Genomic DNA, 17,598 nt, shown 5'->3' on the forward strand with positions numbered 1-17,598 from the left:
CAAGGAACAACATCCGGGGCACTGAAGGAGTAACTGCGTGAAGGTCGCTGACGTTGACCAATAAAAACAGATCACAAACAAGAGAAAATCTGCAAATGCTGGATATACGAGCAACACACACAAAATGCTGGAGGAACTCAGCAGACCAGACAGCATCTATGGAAAAGAGTACTGTTGATATTTCAGACCGAAACCCTTCGGCAGGGCAATGAAAACAGGTGTTGTTCGAGAAGCCAAAACCAGAGGAGGGTGAAGATCTGAAGTCTGGAGGAGATTTTAGAGGCAGTATGGAATGAAGTTCAATAAGGATTTGTAAACAGGAACAAGAGTTTTTAAATCAAGTGCTGCCAGACTGTATACCAGTTTAGTTCAGAGATCAGGAACGGTGATTACTGAACAAGATTCAGAGCTTTTTGGGGTACGGGGTGCAGAGTATCGGATGATGTCAAGCCCTTTGCACTGGGCACTGGAAAATTTGAACCCGGAAACAAGCGGGTGGGGGATGAGCAGAGGCGAGGTTACAGAGATGGTTCTGTGATCTAAATCTTACCACATGGGGTAAAATATGATAAACAACATAGTGGAGTCTTAATCAGGGAAGCGGGGCATCATCAGAGAGACAAAGTTTGTGGTGGGGATAAGTAACAGTGGCTGTGGTCTACTCAATGATTTCTTCAGTGGTAAACTTTGATCTGAACAGTGTCATTATAAACAGAGGCAGGTGCATCTCAGTGCAAGGAGGCAAAGAAAATGAGTAAACAAGGACAATTTCATGCAAAGTGAAAAACAAGTAAAACATCTGATAACTGGGGGTTGAGCGTGCCAGCTTAAACTCTACTGGTCCTTTTAAACCATGCTATGATAGCTCCCACACAACAGTGCAATTACTGGAATGTTGTAATAATCAGTGTTTTTGTGTCTCAAAACTGACAAATAAAACATAAAGCTCCGTTGTTCCTAGATCATCACCCACACTGATGCTGGTCATGATCCTTCAGTCAATAATTATGGACCTCAGCAACACTGGAATTTCAGAGCTGAGGCTTATAAGCTCCAAAGTTTACTCACCCAATCACAATACAGGAAAGTTTACTCACCCAATCACAATACAGGAAAGTTTACTCACCCAATCACAATACAGGAAAGTTTACTCACCCAATCACAATACAGGAGATTGCAGTGCCGATAAAAGCATAGGTGAGAATTGTGCCCAAATTGCGAAAGAATTGTCTCTGTTGAAAAAACATCAAAAGATGACATGTAACAACTCTGAATTCTTTTGGAGTATTATCGACTCAGTCATAAAAAGATATCGTACGGAAAGAGGCTCCTCAACCCACTGAATCCTCAGCGACCAATAACCACCCATTCACATTCATCTTACATTAGTCCCATTTTATATTCTCCCCACATTCACACCTACTCTCCACGGATTCTACAACACACAAACACGCAGCAGCCAACTAACACACAGACCTGCATGCCTTCGGATGTGGCAGGAAACCTACAGTCAGAGAACAAATGAACTCCACACAAGATCAGGACTGAACACAGGTCTCTGACGGTATGGCACAGTGGCTAGCTGTCCTAACTGTAAGCTAGATCAGGTCAGAAGACAAGGTCATTCTCAGCAGCATTAGTAGATCGACAATGCTAGCAACCAATGATACTAGGATTTACAAGACAGAACATAGATATTTACCTTGGCTCCCCAGTTCATATTTTCACAGTTGAGTCTCAGTCAGCAATGGGGAGCCTTTGATGGGAAAAGGACTGGTCAGGACAGAGGTAAATGAACTGTGAGTGGCATTTGGCCCCATATCTAAGCATGGATGCATTAGCACTGGAGAGGGGCCAGGGCAGGTTTATGAGTGAGCCTGGGAATTAAAGGGTTAACATATGAGGAGTCTTTCTTGTCCCTGGGTCTGTACTTGCTGGAGTTTTAAAAAATGATGGGGGATCTAATTGAAACAATCAAATATTGAAAGGCCTGGATAGAGTGGAAGTGGAGAGGATGTTTCTTGTAGTGGGTGAATCTAGGACCTGAGAGAACAGACTCACAATAGAGTGACATCCATTTAAAACAGAGACAAGGAGGAATTTGTTTAGCTAGAGTGGTGACTCTGTGGAATTCATTGCCACAGGCAGCTGTGGTGGCCAACTCACTGGGTATATTCAAAGCAGAAATTGATAGGTTCTTGATTAGTAAGTGCCACAAAGGTCACGAGGAGAAGGCCGGAAAAAAATGGGATTGAGAGGAAAAATCAATCATCCATTATAGAACGTTGGAGCAGATTTTCCACTGGCCTAATTCTGTTCCTATGTCTTATGGTCTGACGAATGACACACTTCCTGTTCTTAATTCTTAGACCTCTGGCAAGATGGCAGCATGCTTCGACAGAGTGCCCTCTCTGTGGCCAGCCAAAGGGGTTCTTGTCATTTCTGAACGTCTTTCTTATGATTGTAAGATACTGCTGGACATTAAAAACTTCTAGAACTGTAGGTCTAACCCATCAGTGAGTTGCTTGTTAGCGGAGGAGCTGGAGGCGCTGGACTTGGTGAGGCCTGTTGCCGCTAGCTACACTTACTAGCTTCGGAGTCGGTGTGCAAAGGCGGCGTGCAGCATAACAGAGATTGTCTTGAATCTTTTTCTTGCAAGACCCTATTGGACACTGGTAATATAGAATACCCTAAGCTTGGGTCACTGGCTTATTCACAAGACTGAGGGCGGGGAGCTCTGTGGCCTCGGTTATAGCAAGGACTAGGCCTCACATTGCGGTGTTGCCTGTTGCAGCCACCATAAGGGGAGACGCCAGAGGTGGTATGGCGCGGTGTCCATGCAAGATGGGGGGCAAACCCCCCCCCCCCCGTCGGTGCTGCCCTCCAGTGTTCGCTCCATGGAAGACAAGTTGGATTGAGTGTGTGTTTGCATGTGTGCTCCATGTGCTTTGTGCTGTGTATGACTGCTGATAGTCTGGTTTGCACTTTGGCCCTGGAGTAACTCTGTTTCATTTGGCTGTATTTATGGGTAGTCATGTATGGTTAAATGATAATGAAACCTGAACTTAATCTGTTTGTGTTCCTGGCAGAACATTACTGCTGCTGTCTTTGGAACTAGCCTCCTATTTCACTGAATGAGAGAAATTAACAAAGGGGAGGGTGGAGAGGGGATTAAAAAGAGGATATTCAGACTCAACCTCAATTGCGGGTTGAATGAATATAATGAACAAACTTGTTTCTTTGGAAAAGCAGATTAAATCACAAACATTTCTCGAACTTTTTTATTACTACTAAGTTCCAAGTTAAAAGTTCAAATTAAATTTGTTATCAAAGAACATGCATATCACCAGATTCAATCCTCAGATTTGTTTTCACAACCAGTGTGCAAAAGACAACAAACTGTGCAAATACAAAAAAAATGATAAATAGGCAATAAATATTGAGAACATGAGATGAAATGTCCTTGAAAGTGAGTCCATAGGTTGTGGGATCAATTCAGTGATGGGGGAGTGAAATAGAGTGAAGTTATCACCTCTGGTTCAATAGCCTGATAGTTCAGGGGTAATAACTGTTCCTGAACCTGGTGGTGTGAGTCCCATGGCTCCTGTATCTTCTTCCTAATGGCAGCAGCGAGAAGACAGCATGACCTGGGTGGTGGGGTTCCCGATGATGGATGCCGCCTTCCTGCAACAATGCTCTATGTGGATGTGCTAAATGATGGGGAGGGCTTTTCACATGATGGACTGGGCCGTATCCACTACCTTTTGTAGGATTTTCTATTCACTGATGTGTCCATACCAGGCTGTGAGTCAACCCATCAATACACTCTCCATCACACAGCTAAAGAGGTTTATTAAAGTCTTAGATGTCATGTCGAATCTTCACAAACTTTTAAGGAAGTAGAGGCACTGCCATGCTTTCTTTGTAATGGCACTTACATGTTAGGCCCAAGACAGATCCTCTGAAATGATAGCACCAAGGAATATAAAGTTGCTGATTTTCTCCACCTCTAATCCCCCAATGAGGATGATTTAATGGACCTCCAATTTCCTTCTTCTGAAGTCAATAATCAGCTCCTTCAGTGTCTTACTGACATTGAGTGAGAGGTTGTTGATGTAGCACCATTCAGCCAGATCTTCAATCTCCCTCCTATATGCTGACTCTTCACCACCTTTGATTCAACCTATGACAGTACTGTTGTCAGCAAGCTTGAATATGGCATTGGAGCTGTGTGTAGCCAATAGTCATAAGTGTAAAGTGAGTAGAGCAGGGGGCTAAACACACAGCCTTGTGGTGCACCTGTGCTGATGGATGTTGTGGAGGCGATGTTGTTGCCAATCTGAACTGACTGGGGAATGTAAGTGTGGAATTCGAGAATCCAATTGCATAAGGAGGTATCGAGGCCAACATCTTGAAGCTTATTGATTAGTTTTGAGAGGATGATGGTATTGATCGCCGAGCTGACTAGATGCTCCAGGATTAAGTAAAGAGCTAAAGAAATGGCAGCTGCTGTGGACCTGTTGTGACGGTAGGCAAATTGGAATGGATCCAAGTCATTTCTCAGGCAGGTGTTGATATGTTTCATCACCAATCTCTCAAAGCATTTCATAGAAACATAGAAAACTTACAGCACAATACAGGCCCTTTGGCCCACAAAGTTGTGCCGAACATGTCCCTACCTTAGAAATTACTAGGCTTACCCATAGCCCTCTATTTTTCTAAGCTCCATGTACCTATTGAAAAGTCTCTTAAAAGACCCTATCGTATCCGCCTCCACCACCGTTGCAGGCAGCCCATTCCACACACTCACCATTCTCTGCATAAAAAACTTACCCCTGACATCTCCTCTGTACCTACTCCCCAGCACCTTAAACCTGTGTCCTCTTGTGGCAACCATTTCAGCCCTGGGAAAAAGCCTCTGACTATCCACACGATCAATGCCTCTCATCATCTTATACTTCTCTATCGGGTCACCTCTCATCCTCCCTCGCTCCAAGGAGAAAAGGCCGAGTTCACTCAACCTGTTTTCATAAAGCATGCTCCCCAATCCAGGCAACATCCTTGTAAATCTCCTCTGCACCCTTTCTATGGTTTCCACATCCTTCCTGTAGTGAGGCGACAAGAATTGAACACAGTGGACGTTACTGCTACGAGGCAATAGTCATTAAGACAGTTTACCACGTTCTTCTTAGGCACAGGTATAATTGAAACCACTTGAAGCAGGTGGGTACCTCAGACTGCTGAAGCGAGAGGTTAAAGACTTTGGTGAACACTCCAGCCAGTTGATCAGCACAGGTCTTTAGTACTTGACCAGCTATCCCACCTGGGCCAGATGCTTTTCATGGGTTCCCCTTCCTGAAGGTTGCTCTCATATCGGCCTCAGAGACTGAAATCACAGTGTCATCAGCATCTCTGGTACTTCATGAAGGTTCCTCCATGTTTTGACAGTCAAAAGGAGCTTAGAAGGCATTGCACTCATCTGGCAGCAAAGCCTATGTTACTAGGTTTCGCTTTGTAAGAGGTAAATGCATTCACACTCTGCCACAGCTATTGAGTATTCTTCAGTGATTCAGGTTTGGTCTGGAATTGCAAATTTGCATGTGAGATGGTTTTCCAGAGATTGTACGTGGACCTCTTGTATCTTACTTGGTCGCCAGACTGGATTACCACTGATCTCGCCCAGAGCAGTCTGCAGATCTCATGGTTCCTCCAGAGCTTCTGGTTTAGAAGACTCTGAATTATTTTGTTGGGATACACTCGTCCACGACTGTTTATAATATGTAAAGGTCGTGACAACTGTCGTGTATTTATTCAGACCCTCTGATCAGTCCGTGAACATGGTCCAATCCACCAACTGTAAACAATTGTTTCTCTGCCTCCTGTGACCACCTGTTTGTTGTCCTTACCGTTTTGCCTCTGCACACATGCAGATAGAAGGATAGCCAAGAGATCAGACTTCCCAAAATGCGGTCTAGGCATGGAATAGTAGGCATCCCTAACTGAAGTATAGCAGTGATCAAGCACTGTGGAGCCCCTGGTGCTGCAGGTTATATGCTGATGATAATTGGGCAAAGAGTTCTTCACAAAATCACATATTTTACTTCCATACCTATTACTTCTCTTGTAGGAGAATACTCCTTGGCCCAGTGTAATTCATTGTTTCAATTTCTGATGATGCTGGAGACTAGGATAGATGGCAACCTTAAGGATTGGCTGAGATGGAAAGCAGAGACCCTGGAAGTGGGAGGAGTTTGGCTGATATAGCTCATTATAGAAAATACCTCATACCACATTAAACACAACTTCCACTAACATTACAAATCAGATAGGGCCTTAAGAAGATAGCAATAACCTCTTTCATCTTGTCCTTCAACCAGGATACATTTCTATAAAACAAGGACACCCACTGATATCCTACAGGAACTACTAGATATTTGTTAAAATCAGGAATGTCACTGAGTTACTTCTTTACACAGCCTAGGGTATTAGCACAATTATGGATTAATTAAAATGAGAACCAGACCTTAAGAAATAAAACCCGTACACATTTTAACTTCCAGTTGATACTTTGTGGCTAGTAAAAACAATCATTGGGTATGGGACATTCCCAGTCCCATTGAAACTTCAAAGGGGAAGACAATAGCTGAACGTTCCTGTTGTTAGAATATTGTTAAAGGTGTCACTTTGCCACTTAAACCACAGTTCAGGACAGGTTTGTTTTGACAATCAGTCTTTCAATTAGTTGTAAATTCACGAGGCACCCATCCTTCAATACAGTTGGCCCTCCTTATCCACGGGTTCCGCATGCGAGGATTCAACCAACCACGGATCGGGAAAACCCGGAAGTTCTCTCTCTAGCACTCATTGTTTGAGCATGTACAGACTATTTTTTGTTGAAATTATTCCCTAAACAATACAGTATAGCAACTATTTACATAGCATTTACATTGTATTAGGTATTATAAGTAATCTAGAGATGATTTAAAAGTACAGGCAGTCCACGGGTTATGAAGGAGTTCCATTCCTGAGTCCGTCTTTAAAATGGATTTGAAGTCGGAACAGGTACATCCGGTATTATTTAGCGTCAGTTAGTCAAATGTTTGTCTTAGTATATAGTACATATATTTTACCTTTCTATGCAAATAAAACACATAAGAAACATATGTATTTCAATAAACAAACCACTGCGTTGCTTAGTAATAATTGCAGCTTTCATCGGGGCAGAGCCTTTCACAGTATCCATTAAAATTGTTCCGATCGTTGACCGACTGTAGCCTAACGCTTTTCCAATGACCGATGGCGTTTCACCTCTTTCCAATCGCTTTATTACTTCCACTTTATTTTCAATTGTGATCGTGATTATTTTCATGAACAGAAACACTGTGGATTCAGAGCTGCGCCAGGTCCTAAAGTCCACCGCACTCAAACAGGTTAAATAAGGTCTGGGGTTCTGCTGGGTCCTAAGGTCCACTGCATTGAGACAGGTTAAATAAGGGACTTGAGCATCCGCACGTTTTGGTATCCTCAGGGGGTCCCGGAACCAATTCCCTGTGGATAAGGAGGGCCGACTGTACTGTAACAAAAGGGGTATATTTTGGGTGTCCGCAGTTTGTGCTCAGAGGCTTTAGGAACAGAAACTATTTTGAATATTCAAAGTGGTTCTGCTAGTTGGAATATGTTACTATTGTAATTCTGTATTCAAAACGTTAAAGTTAAGTAGATGATTACAGCATTTGAAATGATAGTCATTGTTTATTATCTTTGTGTTGAAGCATAAAACATCCCGTCAGGAGAGAGAGATTATTTTGGATTCATTCTTCCTCTCCCTCTCCCCTCCGCTGTGTAAATAAAGACTTATATTTCCCAATTACAACTTCCATGTGATTCAGTTTTAGTCCGTCATAGCATAAGACATAAGGCCATGACCTGTGATCAGCCAAACCAGTGGACAATGGAATTACAGTGGGTCCCTTCACCCACTACATACCAGCTGCATCAGTTTAAAATGGATGTTTTAGATGTGGCTTTGATTTCTAAGAGCAGGAAATGTATTCATAAAATTAACTTAAGAAAACCTTTTTAATGATAAACATTAATATTCTTTAGAAAGTAGAGGACACTATTCTCACCTTCTTCAGACTATATCCAGCGTAAAATATTATTGGAGGCAAGAGGACATTGAAGAAAATTTCTGAATCAAACGTCACCTGAAAAAAAAAGGACAAGGTCAGATATATCAGTTCAAATTCCCATTGTCAGTGGGGAATAATCATATTCTTGTGCCATATGAACCAAGTGGAAAATTAGATTTTGAATAGCATGTCTAGTGATTTACACAGTGTTGAGAGCATCCAATTAACCAATTAATAGGAGATACACCTCATTGACTTTTGAGCCAGTGGGAATCCTGTAGCAGTGGAAGATCATAATTTGTGTAAAATATATAAATGCAACAAAAATACTATTACATGAGTAGGAACATCCTCTCAGCAGATTTGCCGGTTGTATTTATTGCATCAAGCTCCTTCTCCTTTATACATGGATAAGTGCTAATACTTCAAACTTTAAATTCTGGTCAATCCTACAATAACACTACATGATTCAACCTCACATCTTTCTAACAATGTACTCATGGAAGTTAATTAAAGAGGAAGTTTTCAAGTGATGATCAGAGGTACGTACAAGAAAAGCACAGCTTTAACATTTCCCTGCTGCTTAATTAAGTTAACCAATTTCTTCTACATTAACACTGCTGAGCTGTTCTGGAAACTGGAGCAAATTCTGAAATTGCAAAATCTTAGAGGTATACATATTTTTCACACTTCATATCTGGAGGTTCTGGCCGCTGTAGTATCGGACCTCTCCACTGAGGTTTATCTTCTATGGCTTACACTAACACATACTGTGCTGTTACTTTCCATTGTATTCCTGCAATAATTTGATTAGCATTGGAATCATTCCCTCTCTTGGCTCATACATGCCTGGCTAAAGAAACCATTCTTGAAGATATGCCAGCACTGAGTTCCCAGTGATTAAAGGTTCAAAGATTCAAAGGTTCATTTATTATCAAAGTATACATGCAGTATACAACTCTGAAATTCCTCTTCTCCAGATAGCCATGAGACAAAGAAAACCATGGAAGTAAGTTCAAAGAGGAACAGCGAACCCACCCACCCATGCACAAGAGAAAGAACAATAACATAATAATCAAAACCCCCAGCACAGAATGCAAAAAGATCATCCCCAAATCCCCCCTCACACAAAAAATAGTAAAAACATCGATCCCTAAATCCCCCTCCCCCACACAAAAAAACTAATATAAATGTAACAAGAAAATTGAACCCAAACCTCCTTCTTCCCCCCACAAAGAGCAATGAGAAAGAATGGGTGATAACACAGAATATAAAAACTATAAGACTAAAAATGTCCAGAGTCCAAATCCATAAATGAAGAACCTCGATAACATCCTCCGACATCATTGAAAGAGAGAGGTACTGCTTGAACCACCGGGCACAGTGATAGGTCACATTGGCTCCTTCTCCAGCAGCAGACCGATCCCACCAGCAATCAAAAGGCAGGTAGTCGGCACTAAACCCACGCTTGCCTTCTGCATTCACCTCTATATTTCAACCTCGTTCGTCACCTTTAATCAGTGAACAATAGAAAATGGAGTCAGACATCGGCTCATGCCTTGTCTTGGAATTTCTTCACCTCGAGGCTTGAGTTCGCTTCCCAGAGTCTTCTTGGAGACAGCGTAGTGCTGGGTCACTCAATCAATCTCCAAACTGTAGATCACAGACTCTAACAGGTCCAGAAAGACGTTTAGGATGAAAAAACAGACATAAAAGAAGTGAAATAAACCGTTTTGTGATCTATCCAGAAGATGTCAACTGAGGGAGCATTGAACACAAAAACCATCTTGACCGGAAGATATTGCTTTGAGAGTAGGAGAAAGGAAAGGATATTACAAAATGGGAATAATAAAGGAAAGATAACACCATTTATGCTGCATAAGAAACTCTCGATGATTAGAAAGCATCCAATGACTGAAATTATTTTCTTAACATTCCTTTCAAATTAACTTATGATACACATTGAAAAGCCATAATGAAAATCCCCTCAGTGTATCCAAAGGCACCTAATTGCAATCTATTATCCCAGTATTGTAATTCCACTAATGTCAATATAATACAGTATTTATTATGTTCATACACACTTTTGCCTCTCAATGTACATGTTCCTAGTCCTAAATGTTTCATCCCAAACAATAGATCCTCATTCTACAGCTCACAAAAGTCTCATCCTTGGCAGTGCACTCATGGCCTTAAAGTCCCTTTTCCCTAGATAGTAACATGTAAATCCTGCCTCTCACGCTAATCTATCCCACTACTCATCTGGGACCATCAGCTCTTTAATCTAAACCCTTGGAGAGAACTGGAGATATCCAATCTCCAATACTGATGAAAACATTCTGGGACTCTCAAATTGTTACTACAGGTGGTGCGGATATGATGAACGTACAGACTGGTAGTTCACGAGGTTGTGTTCCCCTTCTATCATTTATACAGTGCTCTGTGCCCAAATCACTTGGAGACAATGTTCCTTCATTATGTTGAGTCATCATGGACCAGGAACTCCCTAGAGGAGAAGGGGAAGGAGGTTCTGTGAACATCCTTGAAGCATAACATCTGTCCCTTCCCAGGACAGAGCGTGGGAGAGTGTTAACAGGGTCTCATCCTAAGATATCGACCATCCCTTTGCCTCTATGCCTACTGCTTAACCCACTGAGTTCGACCAACAGTTTATTGTTTGTTCGAAATGCCAGGGTACCATAACCCCATGTCTCTGTTGAGCTTTGAAAATTGTGGCTGCTTCAGCGTCTGCTGTCGTGTGTGTGGATGTCATGGCCTGTCGTGTGTAGACAACTGCACACAACTATAGCCTCAGTGGCTGTCAGAGGTCACTGACATTGGTTCACGTATCCTCCTGTGAACGCACAGCATTTTCCAGAGATGGTTTGGTGCTCACTCTCCAATCCCTTGAGGGGACTGCAGGAGGTAGTTGAAGTTGCAGAAGCACGTAGGAAGGCAAGTATCACTGCTGGCTGGAAGATTGTATTCTGCAGCAAATTTGAGGTCTTGAGACCGAAGCACCTTCTCCCTTAGGTGACCAACTGGAACACTGAAAGTGATGGTGTATTTTATCATTGGCATCCACTTCTCTGAGAGGTGCCTCGTAAGTTAATGGGAAGAGGTCCACGTTACAACTCTCACAATAAAGATGCACAATTCAGGTAAATTTGGTAGAGGACCTTAATCTTACAGTTGGTGAGTGTAAATTGCATTTATTTGCTTCAGTGAAAGAGTCAGTGATGGCTGGGAACTCAGCTGTTATGTGGGTTTGTTACCCAAGTAGCTCAGTCCAGTCACTGAAGTTATTTTGACCTCAGTTCTAGAATTAACGTGGTTTAGCTTGAGGACTTTTCCATTAACTGGAAGAAGTTGGTGCCAGTGACAATGCAACATCCTTCAGATATTTCACAAAACTACTTTTATCACTTCATTTACTTCTTCTTCTTTCAAATACCGTTCTGCTACCATTGGAGCCTATAATCTACATTGGGATGTTGTGTTTTTGGGCCAATTGAATGATCTGGCGCTTTGCTGTCTCTAAGGAAGTTTGGTGAGGTTTTGAGTGAAATGTGCAGCCTGGAAGCCAACAAGCCTTGAGACTTGGTCAAAGCCCATGATTGACTCTATTTCTCAAGAATTAAAACATAGAACATTGAAATCAACGAGGGCAAGAACAGGGGGTGAGCAGGTGTTCAGCACTGTCTGCCTGCTTTTGACCAGACTCTCTCCCTCCCTCTTATTTGCTGTTGCCAGAGGAAGCTGTCTGCTAGTATCCAGTCTTTCTCATCCGCTGCTCCCAGAGGATGGTGCCTACGTTAGATTGGTCTCTCACTCGGTGTTGTCAGAGTCTTGTGTTTTTGGCAATGTTTGATTATGAATTAGACACCGTGGTTCATGTTTTGGTGTGTTTCTGGCTGCTTCTTTTTGATCAAGGTGGACTGTCTCTGCAGCCTGCATTCAACAAATGACACAGCGCTGGATTGAACTGAACTGAGAAGAACTGAACATTTCTAGACAGTTTCCTTGACTTTTGCGTTTGAAGTTTTATATTGTGATTAACGCTCATTTTTTTGCCGTTTGTCTGATTTGTTCTTTTTTTTTTGCATGCTGGGGGTTCAATGTTTTTCTTTGAACGGGTTCCATGGTTTCTTTGTTTTGTGGCTGCGGGAAGACAAATCTTCGATAATAAATGTACTTTGAATCTTTGTATCTTTAATCCTGTAGATTAACTCCACTCCAACAGGAAGCTTGATGGTGGTGGGGTACAAATTGCAGTAAAAAGGATGGAAAATAAGTCGGTAATGTAGCGTAGTGGTTGGCATAATGCTTTATAGCATCAGCAACCCCAATTGGGGTTCAATTCCTTCTGCTGTCTGTAAGGAGTTTGTACATACTCCCCATGACCATCCTGATGCTCTAGTTTCCTCTGATATTCCAAAGGTGTACAGATTAGAGTTGGTGGGTTGTGGGCATGCTATGTTGGCACAGGAGGCACTTGAGAGCTGCCCCCAGCACAATCTTTGGATTGTGTTGGTCGTTAATGCAAAACAACATGTTTCACTTGTTTGATGTTTCAAAGGATATAAGACAAACAAAGCTGATCTTTAATCACCACCCTCACAGTAAACTCTTATCATAGGGTGATGCTGAATGAGGAGGCCGATCCCTTGGGAATGCGCCCAGCAGTAAAGCACACCTGTCACATAATGTAGACTTTCTTCAAAACAGATGATCCAAGTCCCAAGTTACAGAGTGTCAGAGTCAGTGTAAACTCAGTGCTAAGCCAGGAGAAGATTAAAATGATCCAAGAAAAATCCTCAGCATAAAGCCGAAGTACAGCTCTTTACTCCAGTTACACCATGCCTCGTATAAACTGAAGAGTATGAAAATCTTTGTCCCATTAAATTAACTCCTATTATTCAAAGACACTACAGCATAAAGCTTCCCATTTTTAAAAAATGAGGACACTTGACAGACACAGTAACAGAAGATGAATATGCAAAGGCTTGATTCCTCTCTGTGGATAATGAGAATCAGAATCAGATTAGGTTTAATATCACCGGCATGTGTCATGAAATTCGTTAACTTTACAGCAGCAGTACATTGCAATACATGATAGATAAAGAGAATAAAAACAGAATTACATTAAGTATATAATTAAATATATATCTATATATATATATATATATATATATATATATAAATAATAGTTAAGTTAAAATAGGTAGTACAAAAAAACGGAAATAAAGAAAAGTAGGGAGGTGGTGTTCATGGGGTTTAATGTCCATTTAGGAATCGGATGACAGAGGGGAAGAAGTTGTTCCTGCATCGTTGAGTGTGTGCCTCCAGGCTTCTGTATCTCCTTCCTGATGGCAACAATGGGAAGAGGGCATGTCCTAGGTGGCTGGTTGCTTAAAACAGTTATGTCACAAACAAGAGAAAAACTGCAGATGCTGGAAATCCAAGCAACACACACGAAATGCTGGAGGAACTCAGCAGGCCAGACAGCATCTAGGAAAAGAGTACAGTTGACTTTTCGGGCCGAAACCCTTCGGCAGGACTTGGCCCAAAACTTGACCTTTTTGGTCCAAAATGTCAACTGTAGTCTTTTCCAAGATGCTGCCTGGCCTGCTGAGCACCTCCAGGATTTGTGCGTGCTGTTAAAAAGATATGTTTTTGTTTCTCTAATGATTAAAGAATAATAAAATTCAATACTACTTTTAATCAGCCACAGACAGCACCCCAAAATTTATCGGTATGTCCATCTTCCAAACATATGGAACACGATCATTGTTACCTAGAGAAGCTACTGGATCAGCAAACGTTCAGTGTAAATGATGATAATATTTAAAATTGCATTCTACTGTGCACTATTGGGAAATAGGCATTAACCTATATATTTTATGTGAGTACCTCTGATTAGAACTCCAAGTCAAAATGTTGCCATTACTTCATTGCAAACCCTTCACCCTGGATTTTCAGCGGAATGACAATTTAACGAGCATGGAGTCATTTAGTGAAATCTTTCAGGTGGTACAGTGATTAATGTAGTCTTAGAGCTACAGGGCCCTGGGCTTGATCCAGTGCTATTCACATAGAATTTGCACATCTTCCACATGACTTGTGTGGTTTCCTCACGTCATCCAGTTTCCTCTCCCCTAAAGACATGTGAGGAGCTTGATTAGATACGATAAAGTACCCTTTGGTGTAGGTACATGTCATAAGAGGAATTAATGAGCATGTGAGAGAGAATAAGCTGCAAGGGAACAGAGGAATAGGACTGACTGATGGGATTGCTCTGCTAAAACAGACATGGTCCAGATGGGCCAAATGGCCTCCTTCTATATCTTAATAAATTGAAGAGACTACCATTATTAGAAACTACATTACCAGGAAATATGCAAAAGCCTGTCAGGCAGGTACTTACATTCAGGAGATCTTTTTAAAATTTAAATTCTCTTATTATCTGTCACTTTTACTTTTACTTTAACAACATGGAGGAGCAAAAGAAAGGCCCTGCACTTCTTAGCTTAATGGACCTAAGACCATACAGTCTCTTACGCAATTTAGTAACCCCTGCAAAGCCAGCAAGCAAGATGTTCGATGAAATTGTTACAATTTTACAAAATCACTTGAGCCCTAAACCACTGGTAATAGCTGAGGGATGTAGCTTTTACGAAAGGATCCAGTCAAAAGATGAAAACCTTTCTGAATACATTGCAGAACTGTGCAAACTATCCCTGTACTGTGACATCAGAGATGGACTTCCTGATGCATTAAGGAACAGGCTTGTATGTGGCATGCACAGTCAAAGCTCTCAAAAGAGGCTACTGGCAGAAAGAGACCCAACCTCAGAACGGGCAATATCATTAGAGACTGCAACAAAGGATGCAGCAGAACTACAGAAAAAGAGGATAGAGTGTGAAATGCACAAAATGTCCCTGAATTGTATAAAAAACCAAAGATGTTATGGATGTGGCAAATCCTCCCATGATGCCAATGACTGTTGGTTCAAAGAACAAGTCTGCAGAAAGTATCACAGACAATGTCACACAGAGAGAGTGTGCAAGGCAGACAGAAAACTCAACTGAGTGAGAAGTCTCAAACACAAAGCTAAACAAATGCATAAAGTTACCAAAGAATCGGACAACACAGGGTCTGACAAAGGGGAACTGTCATGCTTAGTATATCTGATGCAGATCACAAAATCATATGGATCACAATAGATATGCCTAGTACAAAACTGAAAATGGAGCTGGATACAGGGTCAGCTTTGTCCATAATTACAGAGGCTGACTACCACAGACTGTTTTCCAAGATACCATTAGAGATGGTAAAGTAATGCTAAAGACCTACACAGGTGAAAGTGTCTCCCAAAGTTAAACTGAAGTTAAATGTCACATATGGAGACCAAACACAGCAGATGGAGCTTTACGTATTGAAAAATGGAGGGCCAACACTTTTATGATGTGAATAGTTGAGAAAAATTCAACTAGACTAGTACTCAATCAAAGTTCTCAGTGTCGTATCAACAGGCAACTACAGCCCAAATGGTAGCACTTACCAGAGGCTGTCACAGCTACTTTATGCTTTTCAGAAGGTGTTTGTGAAGGTAGAAGATAAACAGATCGAAGACTTGGCCAAAAGCTGTTCAGAATGCCAAAAAGTTCAAAGTGCACCCCACTCCCCAGGCAGTGTTACGCACTGGGAGTGGCTGTCTTCACCATGGCAAAGAGTACATATTGACTTTGCTGGGCCATTCATGCACTCCATGTTTCTGATTGCTGTGGATGCTCATTTGAAATGGCTGGAGGTTATTCCAATGGAGTCACCCACCCCAACAAAGACTGCCTCCACTCTGAGGACTACCTGTGCCAGGAACAGCTTAGCAGAACAAACTGCGAGTGACAACAGACCACAATACATGTCAGAAGAATCCCAAGTGTTCATGAAGAAAAATGGCATCAGACATTTGAAGCCAGCTCCTCACCACCCAGCAACAAATGGGTTAACTGAAAGGTTTATCCAAACACCGAGAATACCAGATCCAAGTGCAAACTCAGGAAATGGCAAAAAACACTTTGGCTGCTTTGTGCGGAGGATCAATTATTGAGATCAATTTGAAAACACTTTGTCGAATGCATGGAGCTAATGTTGTGCAGTATTTGTTTCTTCATTGCAACACTTCAATCTTTATTGATCAGCCTAGAAGTTTTACTACAAGCTATAGGACACATTAGAGGAAAACAGCAAATGACTCCCTTCACTCACTATAGTCCTGCCGAACTTACCAGTGGTCTCAGGTACAACTGAATGTGCTTTGTACATTTGCAACACTGAAAATGTGCTGCCTGCTGCTCTACTGGACGCAGAGTGCTGGCCTGACTGGATCGGTGCTACGGCTGCAGACAGGGAAGGGTGCAAGGATGGGACTGATGTTTGATGTAAAGGGATTTAGAATGGGAGCATCCCAAGAGCAGTAGGGATGTTACACACTTCAGGATTTTCAGTGGGCTGATGCTAGGCTGAAGGGAAAATAAGGTGGATGGGACCAATCTGTGTTGTGTACATAGCACAAGGCTGAGAGCAGCGATTGAACCTTCTTGTTGGTGTTCCAGTCGAGTGCTAGGTTTGTTCCACTGGCAGACATCCCTAGAACAACATCGTCAACGTTCTCTAAAAGAAGGGGGAATTGCATTCAAGGTTGTAAAGGTGTCAGATGATACTCACTTTCGACTTAACGAGCATGAGACTAAGCACAGCTCCAATGCCATGTTTTGTTTTGACGACAACACCATTCTCGCTGGCCATATCAAAGATGATAGCAAATCAGCATAGATGAGAGAGATCGAAAATCTGGCCAAATCAAGTCAAGTCAAGTCAAGTCACTTTTTATCGTCATTTCAACCATAACTGCTGGTACAGTTCATAGTAGAAATGAGACAATGTTTTTCAGGACCATGTTGTTACATGACACAGTACAAAAAGTAGATAAACTTACGTAAAGAAAACACAGAAGTAAAAATGATGCCCCAACAACCTCTCACTCAATGTCAGTACAACCAAAGGATGATTATTGATAACAGAAGGAGGGAAGTGGAGGTCTGTAAGCCAGTCCTCATTAGAGGAGGAGAAGTGTCAGCATATTTAAATTTCTCGGAGTCATCATTTCAGAGAATCTGTCCTTGGTCCAAGGCGCAAGTGCCATTACAAAGAAGGCACCCCTACTTTCTTAGAAGTTCGTGAAGATTCAGCATTTCATCTAAAACTTCTATAGATGTGCGGCAAAGAGTATACTGACTGGTTGCATCACGGCCTGGTATGGAAACATCAATGCCCTCGTCCGGGAAAGGCTACAAAGAGAAGTAAATGCAGCCCAGGCCATCACAGGTAAAGCCCTCCCCACCGTTAAGCAGATCTATAAGGAGCACTGTCGCAAAAAAAAAAGCAGCATCCATCATCGTGG

At 41.9% G+C, this 17,598-nt stretch overlaps 1 protein-coding gene across 3 annotated transcripts in view; it reads right to left on the bottom strand.

The window, feature by feature from the left end:
- The window catches only part of LOC140725691 (sodium/hydrogen exchanger 9-like), a 531,897-nt gene that overhangs the window by 435,318 nt on the left and 78,981 nt on the right, over positions 1-17,598 (bottom strand). For all 3 annotated transcript variants that reach the window (XM_073041518.1, XM_073041520.1, XM_073041519.1), the window contains exons 3-4: positions 8,130-8,207; positions 1,156-1,232 (exon numbers count right to left, since the gene is read on the bottom strand). In XM_073041518.1, the coding sequence (XP_072897619.1) occupies positions 1,156-1,232; positions 8,130-8,207 (155 nt within the window). The remainder of the gene's footprint in view (positions 1-1,155; positions 1,233-8,129; positions 8,208-17,598) is intronic.

This window comes from Hemitrygon akajei, chromosome 3 (genome assembly GCF_048418815.1).
Source record: "Hemitrygon akajei chromosome 3, sHemAka1.3, whole genome shotgun sequence".
In the NCBI taxonomy this organism is placed as follows: domain Eukaryota; kingdom Metazoa; phylum Chordata; class Chondrichthyes; order Myliobatiformes; family Dasyatidae; genus Hemitrygon; species Hemitrygon akajei.